The following is a 17,934-nucleotide window of genomic DNA, read 5'->3' on the forward strand; positions in this document are numbered from 1 at the left end:
AATGTAAAGACATTAAAGAAATCCAGTTACCTTTCCTGGTTAAAGGCCAGAACACACACAAGTTAGGTTTGGACACCTAACTTCGAAAATCCCTTGCTCAGCATTTTCCTAGTCATGAGGTGTTTAAATTCAGATAAATAGGGCCTTCTTTGCCCTTAAGGCCACGTTATTATTGCATCCAGTTTTGCAAGCAGTCATTCTCCCAATTGCCTCTTTTTATCTGCCAACTTGACATTCAGTAGAGCCCATCTGTATCAAAAATATACTTCAGATGCCCCTGGGAATGGAGTGGGGTATTGCCTACATTTTGAGGAAACTGAAGGTAAAAGAGACTCAGAGAAACCACTTTTGCCTTTGCCCGCTCCTCCCTTCTTGTGTGTGCATGCAGGTGCATGTCCCTTCTGGTAAACCATCTTCTGTGGCAGCTGTGTGGAGAATGTGACATATACTCTGATCTCATCAGCATGAGATACTGGGATGGAAGGCTGCGACTCAGACTGTTCATTAGGGTATGATCACTGCTGTCCTCTGTGCAGTGATGAACCCCGCGGAGCTTGGGGAGGACCAAAGAACTAAATGGGCAGGGCTGTGCTTCTTTTCACGTGGGGAAGAGCTCCTGGCTGAGCCAAGGCAGCTGCAGGGCCAGGCTGCGTGTACAAAGGAGCAGAGCAGAGGGTGCTGAGCCTGGGATGTGATGCAGGGCGGCTGCCTGGGTTGGGAAGGCAGTGGACTGGTGAGGAAGAGATGGGACACTGTATCCCTTGGGTTTGTCACACTGAGTGCTCCCTATGTGCAGGTGTCTCCAAGGCTTAGCGGGGATGGATAAATTCAGTGTTTTACTAGAAGGTTAGGAAAAGAACATATCAACTAAATAAAGATGTGAACTTCATTAAAAACAGCCACATTAGGAAGGATTGTCTACTTGGTTGTTCATGTTATGCAAGATGCAACTTAGGGCTCAGCTGGACTCATTCCCAGTGTTCATAAATCTATGCATGAAGAAAGCAGAGCAAGTGAGTGCTAAAAGTTCCTTTGTTGGTTTTTTTTTATTTTGCTTTTTGTTTTAAATTTTGAAACTTGCATTTAATGTGTATATTTTAACATGTTCATGTGAAACACATCAAAGTAAACACATGCAGTGTGTTTCTTTCACTGTCATTAATCACTGCAGTGTTTTAAAAAGTAACAAAAAATACACTAATGTTAAACTGTGGTCAAGAATTGAAATATACACAGCTCTAGAAATTTGAAGTTTGCCTTTGCCAGGGCAAATGTAGCTTGACAACCGTGTATGTTTATGTATCAGCATATGAAGCACGTCTGGTTAGCAAATACGGACTTTTTCCATTAAAACCCCTCAACTTATATTGAAACTTTTTAAAGCAAGTTTTCAAGCTACCTGAAGACTCAGCTAAAAATTCAGGGGAGGAAGATGACTGTAAATTCTCCGAACTGCTCTGAGAACTATTATCCTCCAACACTTTATCACAAAACACACTTGCTTTTTAAGCCCTACTTATGTCTTTGGGCAATTTCTGTTTGTGACACAACTGAATAACCAGGAGTGGATGTGAAAGATGAGGGTTATTTGTTTTTTTTATTTTTACCACTGAGGTGCCAGTGAACAGCCTATGAGAAGTCCACCTGTCCTTTCTGGATGTGTTGGGGATAGGCTTTCAGCCAGAGTGGAGGACAGCTATTTTTGGTTGTACTTGTGGTTCCTACTTCCCTGTTTTCCATAGAAAAGAACTGTGCTATCTCCCTCTCTGCAAATGTCCTGGATGCTACCGAAAGGGGAAGGATGATGTGGCACTTCTGTTCCTTCCAATAGCCTCCCTTGTGAATAGCTGTGCAGCCCGCCTTGGCTGCTCCTCTCTGCTTTCCTCAGCAGCACCGTAACACAAACGTCAGCCTGATCCCTGTCAGTCCATTCTCTGGGGTCTGGATACTGGTTATATATGTGAAATGCTTTAGTAATTTTCCTTGCTCTGATGAATGCCTATATGAAAGGAATTGGGACAGAACTGTCAGTGTGCAAGCTAAGAAAGATGATGCTGTCATGTTGCTCTTCACCCAGATGTGGGAAGTTGTTTTCATAAATATAAGTTAGACTTTCCCTACAAAGAGAACTTGGATAGAATGTAATTAACTGGGGTTCCTTACAGATGTTTTTTCAGACTTGAATCAGCATTCTTGTGGGAGCTGTTTCCTTTCTAATTTTTTTTTTTTAATTTCAGAAGAGAAATAGGACTTTTGTGTCTCTGCTTTTGTCTTTTTTTGCTTAAAGACACAGAAAAGAGAACAACTGTCAGAGACTTAAGCCAGAGGTGCTGTATTCTCTCAGCTTCTTTTTCCTGTGGGGGGAATTAAATTTATTTTTCAAGATTATACATAACAGATAAACAAGTGTGCATATTTTTCATAGAAGTAACAACCACTCAGATGATTCCTCCCTCATATTCCTGCATAATCTGACTTCCTGAAAGCTTTAAAGGACCACTGTTTCTTCCCACAAATATTTTACCTTTTGCACTTCTAACTTTTTAATGTCCACACTGTGCTTGGCCTAACTTACCAAAGCATTCTTATTGTCTTTGTGACTAATCAGGGCAACATATCAGTTCATCTCCCTTAACTGAGATGTCAAACTTAGGGGCTCTCTTGCCTGAGGCTCTCTAGGGGGAAGTGGTTTTCAAAATATAAATCATCCCCAGGTGCATATCTTTCCTGTGGCAGATAGAGAGTGCCAGGAAGTCTGGAATCATAATTTAGGTGCCTTGATCAGGTAGGATTAATTTGGGGTGAGGCATATAACTTTTAGGCAGAAAATATGTGAGTTTTCAAAAAGTGTCTATCTAATTCATTCTGAATGTCTTGGAGAAGCATGGCAGAACGTGAAATACTTCTCAATTTACAAGTTCATAACTTTTTCCTCTCCCCCTACAGAGGCTGCTACTGACCCCTCTAAGACACCTGACAGCGAACCTTTGTTTACAAAACTGCGCAATCCAAGCACAGGCAAGTTTTGGAATTGTGACATGAGCCTGTTAATGTTCTGTTTGATTCCCTGCAACACTAAAAGATTCATATTTTGCAAGCTGAAATAATGATGATAGTATAAGTCTTACGTGCCAAAGATACTGTTGATGATGCCAGATAGTTAATGCTGTGCAAACATTTAGGATTTCTTTTATAATTTTAATTGGTTGTACTGCTCATTCATCAGGAATATTGGCAGCACAAAAAAGAGGCGTAATTTAAGTCCTGTTTTTAAGTGCATTAGTTTTGGGGAGCTTACAGTGTTGGGTGTTGAGCCTGGGCTTTTTTAAAATCCAAATTTAAGCTTCATAGTATTCATCTTATCCTGTAAAATAAATAGACTTAGAAGAAGTGATTCAGTTATACTTAGGAAGCTTTTTGAGGCTTTTCATTTTTAAATCTAATTTTTTTCTTTCACTGGTCCAAGTGATGGTGTCTCTTTTCCCATTAATAAATGATGAGGCACTTTGAATTCAAAATACATTGGAAAGACCAGGAAATGCATGTGATACAATGACACCATCATCCCACAGTTACTTTCTTCTAGTCAGATTGTTCTTTTTGTCAAGGATTTGTTACTGTTATATGAGTAATGTAATAACTGGAGTATGAGATACTGCAACAGAAACTTGCAGTAAGCCTTTGTTAGGGATAACATATTTTGTTTGAAAAACACATTTCATGCTGTTTTCATAAGCTCATTTGTTTTCTATAGATTTAAGTTGTATGCTTTTGTTTTGAAACTCACTGCTCACTTATATATGCTTGTAACTAAAGTCTTCAGGTACCTTTTAATGTTACAATATAGTAACTGCTACTTGTTCTTGAAAGAGGAAAATAATTAAAAACAACAGATACAGAATGTGAAAACACTCATCATGATACCTGTTTTTTGATTGCTCAGATTTACAGTGGCAATATATAGCCACAGATATTTTCCACCTGCTGCATTATATTAGCTTTCTAATTTGTTAAGTTTTTAAAAGCATAGATATTAATTTGCTTTTCTCTGTGGAAAAAGATATCTGTTTACCTTGTAGAATCAGAGATCTTGGGGAAAGTTTCTGGGGAAAACCTAAAGTACAGTGATTGCCCGGGTGTGTTCCTTTAGAATTTACAGGAGCTTTTTTATAGACCTGCATAAACTTTCAGTTATATAGCCTATTATAAGTACAGGGTCTGAAAATTGAAGGAGTGAGAACACCCTATTAATGTATTTTCCTTACATTTGGGTCTAACATGAATTGTTGATGCCAGATATTGTATAAATACGCACTGAAGGACTCAACACACTATAGAATTCATGCTAACCACTTTATTAAATAAAAATATGCATGGTCCTTTTTATAGACAGGTAAAAAGGACAAAATTTCTGTCCCTTACAAAGACTATAAACTAGGGTTCAGCCTGCAATTCAGAAGTACCACAAGAAGCATTTTTCGAAGTGCTGAACTAAAAGAAGGGAAATAACCATACCATAAGACTTAAGCAACTAATTGAAGTGGCAAAGCTATGAGCAAAGCTGCCTAGGTTCTCTCTCCATCCCCTAGAGTTTCTGTCTAATGACACTGTTGGGAACCTGTGGTGACTGTCCTTCTAACGTAAGCAAATAAATTAAGGAGCTAGAGTTAGGCAATAGGAATGGTCCCTTTCCCAATATTTTGTAGCTCACAACCACATTTGGTAGTGCGCTGTGCGGAGTTAATTTTCTTCAGAGCAGCCAGTATGGGCCTGTGTTTTGGGTTTGTGCTGGAAACAGGGTTGATAACACAGGGATGTTTTTGTTACTGCTGGGCAGTGCTTACACAGAGTCAAGGTCTTTCCTGCTTCTCACCCCACCCCACCAGCGAGCAGGCTGGGGGTGCACAAGAAGTTGGGAGGGGACACAGCTGGGACCACTGACCCCAACTGACCAAAGGGATATTCCATACCATATGATGTCATGCTCAGCATATAGAGCTGAGGGAAGAAGGAAGGGGGGGCCATTTGGAGTAATGGTGTTTGTCTTCCCAAGTAAGCATTATGCATGATGGATCCCTGCTTTCCTGGAGATGGATGAACACCTGCCTGCTGATGGGAAGCAGTGAATTTGGTTTGCTTTGCTTGTGTGTGTGGCTTTTGCTTTACCTGTTAAACTGCCTTTACCTCAACCCACGAGTTTTCTCACTTTTACTCTTCTGATTCTCTCCCCCATCCCACTGTGGGGGGAGTGAGCGAACAGCTGTGTGGTGTTTAGCTGCCTGACAGGTTAAACCACGACACATGCTCACTGATTGGAGTCTTAGGTTGTTCAGTGAGCACTTCTGTGAGTAGTTTGACGTCTGGTGCTGATCAAACTATGGTGTAGGCCCTTGCTGAGAAGCACATGATAATGATTGAAATCTCTGCTCCCCCTTATATCTACTCCACTCCTCTTTTCCCCTCCCCAAAAGAAAAATTATCAGAGAACTGAAACTGTATCCTTAAGTGAGGTTAAACATCTGGTCAGCCTTTTGGATAAAGGGGGAAAAACGCATTATCAGTCATTTTTGGGAAGAGATGCGTCTGCCTGTTTTAGCTGACCTCCCTCCACACTTAAAGATCTCTGGAGACCAAGAACAGCAGTGCTGACATCAGCTCGCAAGGGGCTTACATTGAGACCTTTTTGAACCAGCCCATGATCTGCAAGTCAGTGCAGCTTTGTAATTTATGTGTTTTGAGCAGGACTGCCATGTTGTAGTTGCCCTTGTCTCTTGAAGATGGGTTGATAACCAAGACAGGACCAGTCCAGCCAAAAGACTCAGCTGACCAAATTTTAGTGGCCCCTTCTGTAGTTCTGGCAACTTCCTGTTTTGGATATGGAAAATGCCAATCCTGTTTGCAACATATTCGTCACCCTTTCATTATAACCCAGAACTAATGTGAAACGGCAGAGCTGTGCTTTTGGGGTAACCTAAAATAAAGCTTTCCTCCTCCTGTCCAAGCTATGAAGATCCTGATGGGCCCTTCGAAGCAACTTCTTTTAGCTTCCTTGTTCACCTTATTTGTCTATCCATACTGAGTCATCAGCAATACATTTTGATGCACAAAAAGAAAAATTATTTCAAATCGTCACTTGAAGGTTTGAGCCTTTTGTTCCTCTAACCCAGAGTCTGATATCTTGGAGGCAAACATGATGGAAGGAGAGGGAATTTTCTCGATTTCCACCTTCCCCCTTCAATCCAGACAAAATCTGATTTCTTGAGTGATTTTGATTTGGGTTTGGATCAAAGGCTTTGTGTTGTAAGATGAACTATTCACACATCTTATTTATTGATTCAAATTCAGTTTGGTTTATAGAGCTGGTAAATGAACATCTGTATATAATAGTTTTCTTTGTCTGAGCTTTCTTTGTAGTGAGTTTATATAGAATGTGCGTATGTTTGTGTGTCTGTGTGTACATAAGGCACATTCTTCAGACGTATCGGGTATTCTTTTGATTTTTGTGAAAGCTTACAAACACAAACCAGATTTCTTCTCAACAGGGGAAGCAACCCTTTACTTATTCAATAGTGGTGCACAGCAGCTGCTTGAAGTAAAAGCTTTTCATGAGGAATATCGTTCCTGGTTTATAGGTCAGAGTGTTCAACAAGGTGAGTAATATAATGTATCCTTCCCCCAACTGTAACTAATGTTCATACACAGACTTTCCCTCTCTTTTCTAGTAAATTTACAGGTGTTTTTCCTAGTTGTTCGAGGCATGCTGCATCACATCCCCACCTTCTGACACACTCATTTGCCATCTGGATTTAACCAGGGCTGGGGGCTTTGTGGTCTCTCTTTAAAAGGCTGCCTTTGGCAGCCTCAATTAGACAGATGTTCATTTGTCTTTGAGGAAGGGGCGGGGGGGGGGGGGGGGGGGGGGCGGAAAGTCATTCAATTGTATTTAAACTGAAGTGCCATAAAATACTTAGCTTGCCTTGTCAATCAGACCAGCAAGTCCTCAGTGTAAGTAAAATATGTCTTATCCTGCGGGAGGGAAAAAGGGCTGGAAGGCCTTAGCTAGCTAAGCAGAGCGGTGTGTTAGAGCTCCAAGCATTGGAATGTATGTTCTTGCTTTCTTTTAATTACCTCCATAGTCCCCTGTGTGAGTGCTGGGATCTCAGGATAGGCCTGCTGTCTGAAGGTGCCATTTCAGTGTTTTGTCTGAAGTGAGCTCGTCTATACCATACCAGTCATTCTCTGATCCTAGCTCGCCTTTCTGCAAATGAGGAGGAAACTTAGGTGATTGCTTGTGACAGCTTTAACAATCCTTTATGAGTAAGGATGTCGTTGGAGTAGTGTTTCTCTGTCAGCGTGTCTAGACCAAGCAATAAATAATAATTCAGGAGATGAAGGTGTATTTATTTTGTCCTTTTTCAACTAGAAAAAAGACCATTTATAGTAATAAATAAAAGCAACCCCACCAGACATATGCCTTCTTTAATGGTAATATCCCAAAGCGTGTGTTAACTTTTAAACATCCTCTGCAGGTGCATATAGCAATGCAAGTGGTATGTCTGTGAGCTTTTCCTTGCTCCATCTGGGGGTGAGCCAAAAGACTGGGTCTGCTCCCTGCTCCCAATTATGTCCATGTTTTATTCTCCCCCTCCCTTTCTAACCTCTATTTTGGCCCTTGGGAAACAGTTGCCTTAAGGAATCATTGCCTCAGTTTTCTTTAAAAGATACAGGCGGGGGGAAATTGTTCCTGAATGTTAGGGCTGCTGCATCTCTGAAACAGTCGGGGAAGAACAACACAAAAAAAAGCTGTGTGTTTGCAGTTAAAGCAAATTATCTAGCAGAGAAGGGCAGAGGTCTTTATATACCTATAGTGAGTCTGAACTCTTTAGAACAAATAAAGATACTTCTTCCTGGAGGTAGAGTGGAAAGCATGTAAATGGAAGCTTTGAGAAAGTGACTAGTGTTTTTCCCTCCAGTTTTATTATCAAAGCTTTCATGTTTGTAAGTAGTCCTGATGCTTGCTTTGCCTCATGCCATGCATCGTCTTAGTAATACAGATGTTAGACTGGGTACCAGCTTTGTCCAAACCACATTTTTCTCACCCTATCTTTTGTTAGTTTTAGGGCCATCGCAATAGGATTTCCTTTTCTTTAATTACCTTAATCATGTGATGTAAAACAAAAAAATTTACATTTATTTGCTTTTGGTTTGCTAATTAATGTCAAATTATCATCAATTATTGGGTCTCATTAGTCAATTTCCTTGATGTTATGTTGTTTCCAATTATCTACAATTATACAGAAAGCCTGCCTCCATTGTTCTCCGATGAGCTCCAGATGGGCAGAGGTGTCTGTTTCAATGGGAGACCAAGTTCTTCCTTTGTGTGTAACTTTGAATACAACATATTGTTTTCTGATCTATTTAAGTTTGTTTTGTTCTATTAGGAGACTGCATGCGGATTGTCCTCTTAAAGATGAGAGGCAGCTCTAACTTAACTAGCTCTTTAAAATGTTTCTTGCCCTGCCTAACTCTTCTACCAGCAGTGTTGCCTTGCCCAGTGTTTGAGGTGGAGTATACTGGATATACCTGGTATCCCCAAACAAGTTTCTGTTACACCCAAATCTGCCAATAGAGGGCAGCTTCAATTTTTCTGTTTTTAATATAGTCCAGAAAAAGGCAAAACTAAGTGCTTGAAGCCAACAGACCTGTAGTGGAGCTTGTGCTTTGGTTTGGCAGGGTTGAGAATTGAGTTTTCTCTGTATTTGTAATAGAAAATCACAAATACTATTTTCCTGCCCATTTTATTGAAATATTGGGATACTTACTGAAAAAAAAGGATTCTCCTCTTCTTGCCCGCACTCCCTCAAAGCATCCTAAAAAAAAAAAAAAAAAAGGTCAATATATTATGCCTCTTGGTAATAAACTTACTTTTACATATCTATCACTTAGATGGGCGCCTGCTGTTTGTTACACCAATGGACCCCTTATTTCTGGTACTCTACTACCTCATAAAGGCAGACAAGGAGGTAAGCCTGCTTTATTTTTTCTCTGGAATTCTCAGAAGAAAACTTTATTTCTTACTTAATTTTCTGCAGAAGTTATGTTAATTTTACAGAGGGGCTTCCATAATAATGGAAATTAAATTTGCATTTAAAGCAGAGATATCCACCATAGAAGTATGTTTGTTTGCATCAAGTTTTTTGGTCAGTAAAGTATATTCCAGGAGTTAGCTTGCAATCTCAACAAACTCTAATCACCTCCTTTTTAAGACAAGCAGAGAATCTCTTTTGTCCTTTTGTGAGAGCCTATCCCAGAACTATTGAATTTAAAATGATGAGGTATCAGGGTAAAACAAACTAGTGGCCTTTCTGAGTCATCAGTAGATGAGTCACTTTGGGAAAGAAGGGAAAAAGAAAGAAGAGTTTGGATGCAATGGGGGAGGAAGAAGGAATATTTGTGTGGCAGTTTGAACTTGAAAGGAAACATTGCTTTTTTAGAAGTACTATTTGTAGAGATGTTGTATCATAGAACAGCAATGGGATGATCAAGTATCCAAAAGTTGGATAATTAATAAGTGGCTTAATTGATTTATCATGGGTGTGGCAAAACCTCACTTAAATTTCTGAAGTGTATCAAAAGGCATAAGCAAAGTTATTGATTTATTGTTTATAATCTGCCTGTGGAAAAAAGGACATAAAATAAAGTGTAAATGTTGATCCTTGCTTTTTGTTTCATGGAGGCAATAATTTCACTTTATGCATCCTAAGAGTTTTTGCTCTAAAAGCATTTCCTATAACGTTGCTTGCTATTTTCTGCTTTAGATTGCAAGTGGAGAATGCAGGAGAACAATTTTTGTAGGGTGAAGAAATAAAGTCCTACTACACATTTGTAATAGTAACCTATTGTTCTGTAATTATTTTTAAATTATTTATGGTATAGGATGTGCAAACATACTCTGTATTTCTGTGGTCTGTTCCTGCTTCAGGGTGGCCCACCAGAAGAAGTCATTTCACAAGGAATAGTTTAGCTCATTCTCTAGGCAGTGTGCTCTGCTTGAATTCAGAATCCCTTTGAAAGCTTTATACCAAACTTAAATTAGGGAAACAGTAAATCTCCTCTGTCTATGTGGTAGAGTGTTGAGGTAGCCTGAGTAAAAGACAACTACTGCTGCTGTTTCTGTGCATGGGAAGAGTTCTGTGCTGCCCTTTACTTTCTTTGTACATTATTTTCTAGGTTTTCTGGTTTTCTGGGCCAGGCATGATGCCAGATAAATGCATAGAGCTGTTCTGGGTCCTAAATCAGGGCAAATGCACTCCTGCAGTGCCCTGCCTAAGTCAGCATATTTTTCAGCAAAGGGAAGTCTTGAGGATTGTGTTGCAGATACATTGTGCAAGGCTAGCTTGAATGCAGCACAATCACTTCTGACCTGAACTAATGAGTATCAAGGTACCCACTGGGTATCTTAGGATCATCCTTTGCACCATCCTTTGGTTTTGATAGTGTGATGCAGGTTTGCTTAATGTGTCTTCTGAGCAGACCCATCTCCTATCCAGCAGGCTTTCTTGGCTTAGGCTCTGTGCCCCTGCACAATGTAAATGTGGCTGTCTTGCTTTGGGACATAAGCAGGTTTGTGCAGGTAAGTTATCTGTAGGAAACAGTTTATTGTAGCCTTACTTCTGCATCTCATAACCTTTTTGCCATTGTTATTGTGTCTTCTTTTTCAGGAGGAAAAAAAATTAAATCCTTTCTGGTTTTTTGTTGTTACTTGGTTTTTTTGCTTGTTTTTATTGTGATTTAACAATGGATGGTTACTTTTATTAAGCCTCTGACTGTCTAGCAAGAGGGTTAATTAATAATGAAAGCAGTATACCCAAGTGGGTATTTTTTCATGCTGACCAGTATAATGACTTCAGCTTTGGCTCCTGAGACCATGCACTCTCTAAGGACAGAGAGCTCAGAGTCTTTGTACTGATGCGCTAAAGGATCTTTCCAAGGCTGCCAGTTGTGCCAAACCATGCTGAATGATTATGCATTGTTTGGCAACGGCAACATTTGTTTGATGGTTCTGTCATGTGTGGGGCTATTTAAGTTGTGCCAAAATCATTTTATATACATACTCTGGCCAAACTGGAATTGACTTTGCAGAGGTGAAAGGTTAATACTGTGTTCCAGAAGCTGCCCTGCTCCTTTGAGATTTATCTTTATGGAATGAAAAGCAAAATTTGAATGGAAGTTATGACACTGAGTTTAATCCAACAGGTTTTGGTCTAAAACACTATTGGCACACACTGACTACTGTGTCTTATGTCATCTTCCAAAAAATCCCGCTGTACTTCACATTAGTTTCTCCCCATGTCGTTTTAAATTTGGTCTTTTAAGTGCAGTAATTGAAGAGTTCAGCATTTTGCAGGTATTTACTGGTTTGAAATAAATATTTATAGCTTGCTTTGTAATCAGTTTCTGAATGTGTCATGTGTTACCATTCAAAATACGATCTTCTTTAAATCCTTTATTTTAAAGCTATGGCCATTGCATACATATATATTTCTATATGTGTGTAGTGTGTATATGTGTCTTTTCATTATAATAATGCTTTTATAATCCCTTTGATGTATTTTCAGCAGCAAGGAAAGTTCCAGCCACTCGATCAAGTTGTGCTAGACTCAGAGTACCCTAGCTGCCCATTGCTACTGAAGTGTGCAGATGTTAAACAGTACATACATCATGTAACAGAAGAAAAAGGTGAAAAAAAGGGGCTGGGGGCAAAAAAAAGACTGGATTTGTTAGTGTCACTTCATTACAAGATAGATTTAAATATTGGTTTTTGCTTTATCAAACACCCAAGGTACTGGATGAAGCTGTACTTTAAAAACAGAAGCTTAGGCTTAGAAGTCGTCATTGCAGTATTGTGAGTAGTAATGTGTGGATCTCAGATCATCTGCTGTAGCTGAAATACTTGTGCAGTCTTGTTGCTAGCTGTCATAAAAACGATAAACTTATCAGAGCTGGCTTCTTGACATTGTATGTGTTGTGAACTTTCTTTGCCTTTTGATGAAAGTTTTACATCTCTCTAAATTCTTTATTTAGTGTAGGGTGGTCTGGTGTGGAAGACGTTAACCATTGTCCATTTGGCTTTTTTGCTCCCTTTGTCACAGAGCATTCAAACAAGAAGTAGGAAAAGGCTGGGGAAGAGAGAATATGCTGCTGAGAAAGGAGAGCACAAGTTTTCTAGCTTTGCATAATTTAGTGTTGTGGGTTGAAGTTCAAAGACTTAATTTTTTTAAAACAGAAAACTTGATTGGGATGCATGAGTGTATGAGAGAGGAAACCTAAATGGAAAAAATTAGCAGAGTATCAATTCTGTACATAGTTTCCTCAACCTTTGCCCAGAATTCCCTTTGGTATGGGGGGGTTTATTTTGTTTGAGGACAATATACGCTTTCTAGGGAGGAGGAAAGAGTGTTACATAATTTTGGCAGCTTGGCAGACCTGCAAAAGATGCAAGACCTCAGTTTTTATATTCAGTCCTTTAAAGAGCATTCTCCTTATGCTTGCTGACTTCCTGATAGTGAATGGAGATTTACCTACACACAGATGGAGATCTACAGGTGGAGGTACAGGAGTCTGAGAACATGGAATCTACCACCAAGTGCAAAACTACTAAGCTGTCTGACCCTTATGCATGTAGGGCTCCTTCAAGGAATTGAGGTACACAGATTAAAAGCCAGAAATACTAGGAATTTGCTTTCATGAAGTACTCTACCCTTGGTGTTGATATATATAAGAAGAAATATTTAGGTGATCTACAGATAATTGGGAAGTGGCTAAGGAAGGGTGATGGAAGAATGAAAACACTGCTAAGAAGTAAAACACCAGACCTCTTTGTTGCTATATAGAACATTGCGGGGGGGAATGTGAGTTTTTCCTGAAAGATTTAGATGCACAAGTTTAAGTATTTCCTGTTTGATATGTGCATATGCAGTAATGTAGGGCAGTTGCTTCCCCCAGAAAATCAATTTGAACTTTAAGGGAAGGATGTTTCCATTGAAAATGATCACTTTAATAAGAGAGCAGGAAATCTGAGCAGCAAGACTGTTGTTACATTCTTGCTGGGACTGGGGTAGTTGGAATTATGTGCTGTTGTGATACTCCTGGATTTCTGAAAGAACCTTTGGAAAACATTTAGTTAGGTTCAGTATCGTTAGGAGCAGGCAACCTTTTTCTTTGGGCGAGTTCTGACTTTTGAGAAGGCTTCTTTAAGACAGGTGCATCTGAACTGCAAAACTGCTTTTGCCTTCCCATGAAGTGATAAATACTTTCTGTAAAAACTATTATTAAGCTTTTAGGCATTGCTGTGCCCTGTAACTTGTCTAACACTGGCTAAGGAGCTAAGGGTGAGAGAAGGGGTACTAAACTTCTGTGCACCCATCTGAGAAGGTAAAAAATCATGCTAGGTCCTCTTTGCTGTCAAACTAAGAAGTCTGTATAGGAATGTAGGACAAGGTCTGGATTATTTTTCTGAAGGGGCACTTCCTCCAAACAACAGTGCTGCCTTTGGGCAATATTTATGTTCCCTTCTTAACAGCAAAATAAAATTTTTTTTTTAAAAAAAGTATTTGCTATAGGCAAGGTCTTATATCTTGGTCTAACCTTTGTATCCATTCTGAAATTATATTTGCAGTTACCCATCAGAGCATCCTCTGATAAACTGTATTCTGTTAGACAGTAGCAAAGATGCTTCACTGCTTGGTTTTTTGCATTGTTGGCTATAATAATGTATTGTGTACATGTATAAGTTTGTGTCATTTTGCCAGTAAATTATATTAACTGTTAAAGAAGTGATGTTCACTTCCTGGTTTTTGTTTTGAAATGTAAGGTAAAAATTGCTTTCGTCATTAAAGCTGTACACACATGCACACACCAGCTGTATGTGGTGTTCTTGGATGTCCCTAGGCATGTATCTGCTGCTTCTTTTCGTGTTCACGTTTGGGTTGGGTTGAAAGTAACAGTGGGGCTTGTTCTTAGGATTTCTTTCTTTTTTTAGAACGCCAAGCATATTGTTACACAACAAATGCATTGGCACTTGATTGCCTGTCATGCACAGATCTCCTTTCTGTTCAATCCACTTCTATGTGTTTCATATTCTCATGTCTTTTATTGCCTGTAAAAAATACCAATATTTTTATTGCCTGTAAAAAATACCAATACTAAGGTACTCTTTTCTAGCTCTTAAGACCTGTTGTCCACTTTGTAACCTTTCTCGTTTAAGGAGTAGGGCTTTACGGCAAGAAGTATCTGTTGTGTTGAGTCTTCTGCAGCTCTGATCTGTTTGGCAGAACCTAACAATAATTATTTCACTCTTAATTTAATCTTAAAGCATTTACCATCTGTCTAACAAATTCTTACCTTAGAGCGCTCACAGTTTACACTTACTGAATTAGCAGAAAGTTCACCTTCCCTGGCCTCAGTGTTGAAGGGCACTGAAAATTCATTTTGCTAGATTAAATTCCTGGTTACCTGCTTTAGTAGTTGGGGAACGGGTGGGTTACAGCTCGTTAAATCTGGGTGAGGCAAGTTGTTTGCTAATAAATTCAAACATCGGATAGAAAGTACAATAGAGAAGGTTTAAAAAAGGGTTATGAATTCCAGTTCTAGAGTGTTACTCTTTGTTTCATTTTGCAAGGCAAAAACTGCACTGTGATCTTGTCTGATGCGATTAACATGAAGAGCCAAGAAAACTTACCTGATTAGAATAACTAAGTAATATTGCCAAGCTTGTATTCCCAGAAGGTAGGAAAAAAGGGGCCATATGAGTTTCAGAGTTATGGAAAACACTGAGAAAATGGATGTTAAAATGTGCTTTAGGCAGTTTGCTCAACAATACATCAGGGAAACTTCCAAGTCTACATAGCGATTACCCGATCGCTGAACATATTATTTAATTGTAGAACCACTTATATTCCATCTGTATTTCTCAAACCCAATCTTTCCAGATGTCTCAGACCAGTTTTATAGGCACCAGACACATTAGGGAACAAAAGGCTTTCCAATATATACTCATATTATCAAACATAGTCGCTAACTCTCACCAATATCAAATGTGCATCACATGTTAAATCCACGTTCCAATATTGAATCCTTTTGTCAGCAGTTTGTGACTTTCATAACTCACTGTAATTCTTCAGAGGTCTCAAATATTGTCAGTTTCTAGAGTTTAATAGTCAAAACTGTCAAGCACACAAAATATTTTCAAAGTGATCTCTGAAGGGTTCAGTGTAATTATTTTTCACATGTTTTAATGAAAATGGCTTCACAGTTCTACATTTCCTTTCCCTAACTGAGTCACTCTGAATCATGCTGTTGTGGGGGGAGTCTGCCTGGGAATCTGGACTAGAATTACTTTTCAGCATGGGTTTGGGGATGGTGGCCAGAGGATGTCCCTTCCTCGAACTTTCTTAGATAAGAGAGGAATCCACGAATCGTACTCCCTGTACTTGGACCTAAACCATGTTAGCTCTTTGAGAAGCAGGTTCAAGAATCCAGAGTGTCTCCCCCATTTTCTGCTGCTTTGCTTTCAGAGCCGTTTAGAATTTTCTAAGTCCTAAAGGCTGCAGCCAGCAATGTCACAGCTAATTACTTTACCTGCAACTCATCAACTTCATGAAGCAAAGTGTATATTAGTGTTTTTCCTTTTTGCTCTGAAGACTTTTACTTTTCTACAACTGTTGAGATAGATTTAAGCTTTATCTTGTAAATAGCTTTCCTCGACCTCTCCATACCCCGTATCATGCATACACAAAGAGCACATAATAGCTATTTGTATGCAATTTGAAAGAGCCAAGATAAACCCCAAAGAAGAAAATGTTGAAGGAATCATAAATAATATGTTGTTGTTTGGAAGGGGAGAAGGCAACTCCATGAACTGAGTGTTGGAATATGATACTGGATCAGTAAATGACATGAAACAGATGTAGGTATTTGTGGGAATGGTATATAGGAGATTAAAATTTATGGAAATACCTGTTAAAGAAAAAGACTGAAACACAGTGGGCTGTAAAATCACCTGTGAAATCTTACTAGGCATTTCATTCAATTTCCAAAATGTAGCTTTCTGTGAATTAATACTGTATTTTTCTACTGAAATTTCTATGAGCCTTTGTAATTTTCTTTCTCCTTTGCCTCAGCATTGTGAACTCACATGTCTCCAGATAACTGATCACATGTGAATAGCAAGCGTTCATGATACCCTAGTTATCACAGGGGAAGCACTTTCTGAAATTCTTATATCATTGAGTTAATTTATGTTCCTCAATAAATCATAAATGAATCATGTACTTCCTCCCACAAGGAGTGTGTTTCACTATTTTGGATTCTGCATTTTCTTTTAACACTGTATTAAACTACGTAAAAGGGGGATAGAAGTAAAACTTTTGCTTTAGTCACCCTGTGAAGTGAAAGGGGAGAACTGATAGGAAAAGGGTTTATTGAAAGGGTGCATGGTTTATCCTTGCTAGCCAACTCTCTGTCCTGGCCTCTTACTAGGTGCTGGAATTCAATAAGTAAAGATTTAAGATATTATGGTTAAAAAAAAAAAAAAAGCAGTCATGGAACCAACATTTTGTGTTGTGAACTATGTAGTTAAAATGACCAGTCTGGTGACACAGGGCAGTGAAGGTTTGGCAAACTACAAGGGCTTGAGAAGAGTCTTAGTGAATTCAGGCAGCCCAAGATTACATATAAATAAATAAAATATGTGCTTTTCTGGATTAGGGCCTAATTAAAGAATTGTCAAGTTGATCAGACTTGTGCATATCAGCTCAGTCTGTTTATTTTTCCACGTTACCAATATTTTTGAAACTTACTGCCCTGATACCAAACATGTGCAAGCTGCAAATTAGCTTTCATGCTGTATCTACAACTTAAAAGATTTTAAATGTATTGAAAATGCAATCCAAACCAGTCACGACTTTCTTCCCCTTACTTGTTTTTTCTCAGAGATTGGCAGTCAGAAATTCCACAGATACAGCCAAGAGAAGACACTGAAGTGGTTAAAGAAAAAGGTATTTTGTTTCTCTTTTGCTTTCAAAATCGCTTTATGTTTAAAATGAAAATGCTTATTAGTTTGTCCATAACTGCATTTGAGCTATGTGGTATGCCTCAGTTCAAGGTATGTCTCCTGTCCAAGAAGGACAGACATCACAGCAAAGTTGCTGCACTTGGGAATGTGATGAGGTATTAGAAAAATGACAGGTTTGTTACGTTTCTCTTTCTGATGGGGCTGGCATGAAAGGGATTCATGGAGTGTGGGGAGGCAGAAGAAGCTGAAGTTCAGCTTATCGCTGTGTTCTGTAGGCTTTGCTTAAGGTGAGGTGCTTGTCTTTTGCTTCATCCACTTCACGGATGGGCTAGAGGAGAGCTTTGACTGTTGCAACTTTTAAATTCTGCCATGCTTTAAAGCTGGGCAGAAGTGCCTTGGTTTTGTGCTACAAATGGTTTTCCTTGCGAAGTTTTGGCAGTCTCTCAAAATGGTCCTGGTATGGTTGCTGCTATTCTGATCCAATCACACTGTTCAAGAGGTCTGTACAATACGCAGAAAATAAGCTAGTGTTATAGCTAAGCTTGATGTGGTCTGTGTTTTGGTATAAAGAAGGCAAATCTATTTTTACACATGCACATGTGCCCCTGCTATGATGCCACTTTGTAGAAAAGGATTGTATGTATCACATGGTACAAGGAAGCTTTGTCCTTTAAATGAGTCAACACAAGCACAAAATCTGGTCTACTTTCTGCAATGATGCGGCATGGGAGGTATCTATTTTGCAATGAATACCTGAACATTTACATTTGAACAGGTACCCATTTGTGTTGTTGAAAATATCTTCTGCCAGTTATCTCTCTGTTAGATCCAGTATAGCAGTGCCCTGTGAAGTCCTTAAT

The 17,934-nt window shown here is 39.1% G+C and overlaps 1 protein-coding gene across 3 annotated transcripts in view; it reads left to right on the plus strand.

Moving 5' to 3' along the window:
* The window catches only part of RNASEH2B (ribonuclease H2 subunit B), a 42,993-nt gene that overhangs the window by 9,667 nt on the left and 15,392 nt on the right, over positions 1-17,934 (plus strand). For 2 of the 3 annotated variants that reach the window (XM_075714837.1, XM_075714831.1), the window contains exons 2-6: positions 2,947-3,018; positions 6,543-6,650; positions 8,947-9,023; positions 11,622-11,739; positions 16,993-17,057. In XM_075714837.1, coding sequence (XP_075570952.1) covers positions 2,947-3,018; positions 6,543-6,650; positions 8,947-9,023; positions 11,622-11,739; positions 16,993-17,057 — 440 coding nt within the window. Of the gene's footprint in view, positions 1-2,946; positions 3,019-6,542; positions 6,651-8,946; positions 9,024-11,618; positions 11,740-16,992; positions 17,058-17,934 lie in introns of all 3 variants that reach the window. The other variant, XM_075714824.1, reaches the window with a different exon arrangement.

This window comes from Pelecanus crispus, chromosome 1 (genome assembly GCF_030463565.1).
Source record: "Pelecanus crispus isolate bPelCri1 chromosome 1, bPelCri1.pri, whole genome shotgun sequence".
In the NCBI taxonomy this organism is placed as follows: domain Eukaryota; kingdom Metazoa; phylum Chordata; class Aves; order Pelecaniformes; family Pelecanidae; genus Pelecanus; species Pelecanus crispus.